Source organism: Colobus angolensis, unplaced genomic scaffold, assembly GCF_000951035.1.
Source record: "Colobus angolensis palliatus isolate OR3802 unplaced genomic scaffold, Cang.pa_1.0 Scaffold134, whole genome shotgun sequence".
In the NCBI taxonomy this organism is placed as follows: domain Eukaryota; kingdom Metazoa; phylum Chordata; class Mammalia; order Primates; family Cercopithecidae; genus Colobus; species Colobus angolensis.
Window position 1 is genome coordinate 1,825,446 of NW_012114422.1, and position 7,162 is coordinate 1,832,607.

The 7,162-nt window shown below is 34.4% G+C and overlaps 1 protein-coding gene across 2 annotated transcripts in view; it reads right to left on the reverse strand.

Annotated features, from left to right (window-relative positions):
• EXOC6 (exocyst complex component 6) overlaps positions 1 to 7,162 on the reverse strand; it is a 214,699-nt gene that overhangs the window by 124,906 nt on the left and 82,631 nt on the right. For both annotated transcript variants that reach the window (XM_011934325.1, XM_011934324.1), the window contains 3 exons: positions 6,289 to 6,372; positions 544 to 590; positions 305 to 425 (listed from right to left, as the gene is read on the reverse strand). In XM_011934325.1, the coding sequence (XP_011789715.1) occupies positions 305 to 425; positions 544 to 590; positions 6,289 to 6,372 (252 nt within the window). The remainder of the gene's footprint in view (positions 1 to 304; positions 426 to 543; positions 591 to 6,288; positions 6,373 to 7,162) is intronic.

A 7,162-nucleotide genomic window follows, 5' to 3' on the forward strand; every position in this document is an offset into this window, starting at 1 on the left:
ATATATTTTATATTATATTGACTTTGAGTCAATGTTATCAAGTGCTTACAGGTTTAGAATTACCATTTTTATCAACTCAAAAGCACACAAACAAAAAATTGTATATAATACTTATAAAATACTTTATATATATATAAAAACCTGAGATTACCAAACAAAAGCCTGACATTACTACTTCCAAATCTGAGCAACTACTAAAACAATGCAGAAAGATGAAGGTACAGTTTTCCTCTGACATTATGCAGCTCAGAAGTTCTTGAAGTAACTGAATTAAAATTTTAGTAATGTAAATTGTCTGACTTACTGAATGAGCTCTAAGGACAGCAATTATCTTTGAGAGGGCCATGTTCCAAAGTTCATCAGTGTATGCTCTGGTTACTAATCCTTGGGTCACATGTAAAATGTGATCTTCTACCACAAAGAACCTAAAAACAGTAATTACCAAAGCACATGTTAAAAAAAAAACCCAAATAAAAAATAAGTATTTCTGGCATTTAACATAATATAAAATTAATAATAGTTATTTCCATATTAGATACATACCCTACAATTTGAGTGAAATATCTTCTATAGCCATCAACTGTTTCATGCTTAAAATGAAAAATAAAAATCAATTTAAACCAATAAATACTGGTAACATAAAGGTAAGTTCCAAGTCACTACAACTTCATTAACAAATATTTATTGAGAGCCTACTATATGCCACACACATTTTTAGGTACCAGCGATATATTTGTAAATAACAAAAAGTCCTTACTCTCATGGAATGTACATTCGAAAGGAGATAAACAAGTTAAAAAGGAAATATGATTTCAGAACCCCCTTCTCAGCAGACTAGTCAAAGCTGTCATCACCTCTACTTTGACTATTTATTATACTATCCTCTTTCATAATCTCCCCAACTCCCAGCCTGTCCTCTACAGTCTATTCTCTATACAGCTGCCAGAATATTTTTCAAATAGTAATCAGATTATAAATTCTGCCAAAACCTGTTATGGTTTTATGATTGCCTATTGTTTATAATTTTAACAAAAGGCATATAGAAAAATATTTGATCATTTGACTTTCATTCATAAAAAGCTTATTACATGAAATATTTCATATTTCAATTAAGTTCAAAGGTTATGTTTTGCAAATTTCATAAATGTGATCAAATTTTCAAACATCTGGGTTTTTTTTCAGGTGTTTTGGGATGAGGATTGTTAATACATTTTAGCTTGGAAATACTGTGACTGGAAAATATAGTCTACATGACACCAAATGCTTGATATTTCCTGATACTTGCTTTATAGCATAGTATGTAGTCAAATTTTTAATAACGGTCCATGTGTGCATGAAAAGAATATGTTCCTACAGTTGTTGAAATAGGATTCTATATATTCCATTAGATGAAGCCTATTCAGCATGTTTTGTATTCTTACTGATATTATGTCTACTTGATTTAGAATATACTGACACATATTTTAAAACTCGCTGGGTGGGCACGGTGGCTCACGCCTGTAATCCCAGCACTTTGGGAGGCTGAGGAGGGCGGATCACGAGGTCAGGAGATCGAGACCATCCTGGCTAACATGGTGAAATCCTGTCTCTACTAAAAATACAAAAAATTAGCTGGATGTGGTGGCAGATGCCTGTAGTCCCAGCTACTCAGGAGGCTGAGCCAGGAGAACGGCATGAACCCGGGAAGCGGAGCTTGCAGTGAGCCAAGATCACACCACTGCACTCCAGACTGGGTGACAGAGCGAGACTCTGTCTCAAAAAACAAAATAAAACAAAACAAAACTCGTTATACTTGTGGGTTTTCTATTTCTCCTTGTAGTTGTGGCAATTGTGCTTTTAAATACTTTGAGTCAATGTTATCAAGTGCTTACAGGTTTAGAATTACCATTTTTATCAACTCAAAAGCACACAAACAAAAAATTGTATTCTTATCATTCTAGCTCTCCCTGTATTATATAAAAGTATATATACCCTGTTTCTACTCCTTCAGTGGTTATCTAGAAATCACATTACACATCCTTAAGTAACCAAACTCTTAAAGCTACTCAATGTTTTTACTCTTCTGCTGGACGCTTTAGACTGTAGGATAGTTTAATTTCATTAACTTCCATCTCATTCTGATGTTTATGTTATTGTTGTGTATTTTAATTCTATCTTATTTTTTTCTTATTGCTGCTGCACAAATTAAAATTCTATGCTGTTTTAATGTCCATAATATTTTATATTTTTCCTACAGTCATTTTAGATTTACCTAAATATTTATACTTTTTTTGCTATTCATTCCTTCTTGCATCTCACATCTTCCATTTGGCATCACATTCCTTTTGTTTGAAGCATATCCATAGAATCTCCTTAGTAAGCGCATCTTAGTGGCCGACTCTGCTCTTCTTTGTCTGAAAATGTCTCTCTCTGCCCTTGTTTCACTCGATATAGAATCCTAAGTTGACAGTTACTTTTTTCAGAATTGAAAATAATTTATTGTTTTGTTTACTTGAAAATAACCTCTTTTATCTTTGGGTACTTTTAAGATTTTCTGTTTATGTTTGTTTCTAAAGTTAACTTTATTGATGTATAATTTACATATAATAAAATTAGCCCTTTTTTACATGTAGAATTCACCGAGTTTTGACAAATGTAGACAGCTGTGTAACCACCAGAAAAATCAAAGTATACAACATATCCATCTCAGAAAGTTCCCTCCTGCCCTTTTGTAGAGAATTACCCTGCCGAACCCATAGGCCTTGGCCACCACTGATCCCATTCTGTCCTAGAGTTTTGTCTTTTCAAAAATGTCATATAACATAACTCATATGGTATATAACTTTATTGTATATGAATTTTTTCACTTAGAATAATACTTTTGACATTCATCCATATCACTGCATGTATCAATTCTCGTTTAGTGCCCAGTAGTTTCATTACATAAAACATACAATAATTTGTTTATACACATGGATGTACCACAATTTATTCACTAGTTAACAGACATTCAGATGTCTCTAGCTTTTGGCATTTATAATAAAGCTACTACAAACATTCACATATGAGCCACCGTATAAAGATGCATTTTCATTTCTCATGGATAAATACCTAGGAGCAGGACCGCTAGGTCATAGGAGAGTATGCTTAACGTTGTAACAAATTGCCAAACCATCTTCCAAAGTGGCAGTATAATTTTATATCTATTAGAAGTGCATGAGAGTTCCACTGGATTCATATCCTCACCAGCACTTGCTATTATCAATCCTTTCAATTTTAGTCATTCTAGTAAGTATGTAGTGGTATCTTACTGTGATTTTAATTTGCATTTCCCTGATGAAAAAATTATACTGAACATCTTTTCATGTGCTTATTTGCCATCAGTATATCTTTGGTAAAATGTCTATTCAAATCTTTTGTCCATTTTTAAAACTGGTTTATCTGTCTTCAATTACTGAGTTATACAACTCAGTTGTATAACTGTAAAGTAATAATGTAAAGTAATTCTTTACATATTCTGGATAAAGACCCTTTATAGACATGAGTTCTGCAAATATTTTCTCCAAGTCTGTATCTTGCCTTTTCCTTTCCTTCCCCCGACCCCCCCGCACTCCCTGAGATGGAGTCTTGCTCTGTTGCCAGGCTGGAGTGCAGTGGCACGAACTGGGCTCACTGCAACCTCCGCCTCCCAGGTTCAAGTGGTTCTCCTACCTCAGCCTCTCTAGTAGCTAGGACTACAGGCACACACCACCATGCCCAGCTGATTTTTGTATTTTTAGTAGAGATGGGGTTTCACCATGTTTGCCAGGATGCTCTTGATCTCTTGACCTCATGATACGCCCGCCTTGGCCTCCCAAAATGCTGGGATTACAGGCATGAGCCAGCCTTTTCATTTTTTTAACAACATCTTTTGAAAACCCAAAGTTTTAGATTTTGATGTTCAAATCATCTACTTTTTTTCTTTTATGGCTCATGCTTTATGTATCTCACATAGAAAAACACTGTAAATACACTGTAGAATATCGTAGAACCCAAGGTAATAAAGATTTTATCCTTTGTTTTCTTCTAAAAGTTTACAATTTTAGCTCTTACATTTAGGTCCATGATCCACTTGAATTGTTGAAAGAGGTAAGTCAATATTCATTTTTTGCGTATCAATCATTTAATTCTCTTGCAGTCAGAAGACAGACTTTGTATGACTTCAAGCTTTTTCTATTTTTTATTATTATTATTATTATTATTTGAAACAGAGTCACACTCTTGTCGCCCAGGCTGGAGTGCAATGATGCAATGTCAGTTCACCACAACCTCCACCTCCCGGGTTCAAGCAATTCTCCTGCCTCAGCCTCCTGAGCAGCTGAGATTACAGGCACCTGCCACTATGCCTGGATAATTTTTGTATTTTTAGTAGAGATGGGGTTTCACCATGTTGGCCAGGCTGGTCTCAAATCCCCTTAGGTGATCCACCTGCCTCAGCCTCCCAAAGTGCTGGGATTACAGGCATGAGCCACTGCACCCGGCCCAGCTTTTTATATTTGTTGATGTTTGTTTCATGGCCCAGAATATGATATTGGTGAACCTTCCATGTGCACATGTAAAGCATGTGTATTCTTCCATCTGGGGTGGAGTATTCAATAAATGTTAATCAGATCAAGATAGCTGATAAGTTTTCAGCTCTTCTATTCCTCTTTAACTTTGGTGTTCTGCAATTTAATTATAAGGTTTCTAAGACTGTATTTCTTTCTATTTAAGGTATCTGGGATTCCTTGGGCTTGACTATTTCTCATTTGTCCCAGAAAATTCTTAGCCATATGGCATCAAATATTCTTCAGTCTCATTTGCTCTATCTTCTTTCTGAAACTCCAATTAGATATATGTTAGACTTCTCTGTATCCCTCATATCTCACTTCTGTAATTTTTCCTTCTGTCTCTTTGTGATGCTTACTTCCATATAGTTTCTTCAGATTAACTAAGAGAGAATTCATCAACTGTTAAACCTATTCATAATAGTTTTAACTTCAGTTAATATCTATTTAATTTCTAGATATTCTACCTGATATTTCTTCACATCTATTTGGTTATTCTTTATAGTTTCTGTTCCCGATTTATATTAGCAAGCTTGGCTTTTATTTCTTTAAATATACTAAGTAGCACTATTATATACTCCATGGCTAATAATTCAAATATCAAGTCTTTTAGAATCTATTTTTGTTGTTAATATTTCTTATGATTCTCACTCATTTGGTAATTATTTCTGACTGTGAATTGCTCATTTTAACTCTGGAAAGAAGGTGCACATATCTGTATTTGCTTCTGCCAGGCACCTGGAGATAGTATCAGGATGAAAATACTTTAAAAGTTGAGCTCGAGATGTCTTTGACTATCCAAGTATGATGAATTTGGGTTGCAAACACAAGTAGTAACAAACTGCTTGTTATGAATTCTCAGAGGGATTTTTTCTCTCGTTCACTCAGCACTAAGATTTGAGATAGGTAATTTTCCTTACAGTATTTGCCAGAGGGAACAGAAGGATTTTTAGATGGCTTTATCTCTAGCTCATCCTAATAATGGGGCTTTAAATCCTCTGGAGTCTCAGCTTTACAAGGGAGACAAACTCTTACTAGACACCTACTTTGGGTGGGCTCTGGCCTTAGCCTTCTGTACCCAATGTCCTCAAAACTCATGCTTTCCTACTCACCAGATGCTCCTAGGATAAAAGCTATATTCAATGTTTCATTAAACCTATCTGCATTTCTGCCTTCATTTGGGTTTTACTGTTTTGATTGTTTTATAGTCAGATGTATTGAGGTATAAGTCACATACAATAATACTCTTTAATATTCAGTTTCTATGAGTTTTACAAACACATCTACTAACTATCACCACAACCAATATATAGAACAGTTCTTTATTCACTTAGTTTCTGGTCTTTTTGTTTGTTTGTTTTAAATGTCTATCTAGCATCTTCAGTTGTCTTTTCAGTGGGACAATTAATCAAGGTACATAATCCACTATATTGTCAGAAACTAATTATCATTCCCTGATATTTTACATATTTCTTGTTGGTCTTTTTTTTTTTTTTTTAATTCGCTATCTATCTTTTCTAATAGAATGTAAGTTCATGAGAAAAGGGACTTATCTGTTTGGTTCACTGTTGTACCCTTAGCACTTAAACCAATGTTTGGAAATGGTAGGTGTTCAATAAATATTTGTAGTTGAATGAATAGTGATACATGCTCTGAAGAAATTAAAACAGGATAAGGGGATAAAGAGTGACAACATAACCAATTCAAAATATCCCATACTTACCATATTCGACTGGGGTTGCAATACCAGTCTTGCTTGTTTCTTTCTTTGTTTTCGATAATAGTTTTCAAATGTTTCCTCATCACCCTAAAATAAAATCAGCAGAGTAATGAAAAATACACATACACACACACACAACTAAAACAGATACTTCTTTACTTCTGCTGGGGCAACAGAGTGAGACCTTATCTCTTTTTATTTTTTTTTTTTTTCATTTTTCTTTTCTCCTCAGATTCCTTTTTACCATGAAACCCCATATTTAAAAAAATATAAAATATATACATTCTAACTTAATTTTAAAAAACACTGTCTAATATGGTATGTTTTACTTTTATCTTTGAGATTATAAGGCTTTAGGTGTCATAGTGGGTTTTCTTCCTTGGGGTGAAATCATCATAATCAGTACTTAACTGATGCAAATGGCCTAACTATAGCATACATTTTGATAATGAGTAAACCCAAAAGTACATTTTTATTGGAAATAAATATCTTAACAGAATGAATGAGACTTTTTTCCCCCATTAATAATATACTTTCTGGTTCAAATTCTGACCTGCAGACTTAGGGCATTTGATTTTTTTTAAAAAAAAAAAGTCCACCCTAAAACCTAAAATCTAATTAGCAAAGCCAGTACTCATGATCAAACTAGTAAGTCAAATTGTACTTAGTGTCTCTCCGGAAAAGTCTGACTCCAAGTTTCACTTCAAAAAAAGTAAAGATGAGGCTGAAATCAGAGGATTGCTCGAGGCCAGGAGTTCATGATCAGCCTGGGCAACATGTCAAGGTGTCTCTTCAAAAAAAAAATTTTTTTTTTTTTTTTGGGCCGGGCGCGGTGGCTCAAGCCTGTAATCCCAGCACTTTGGGAGGCCGAGACGGG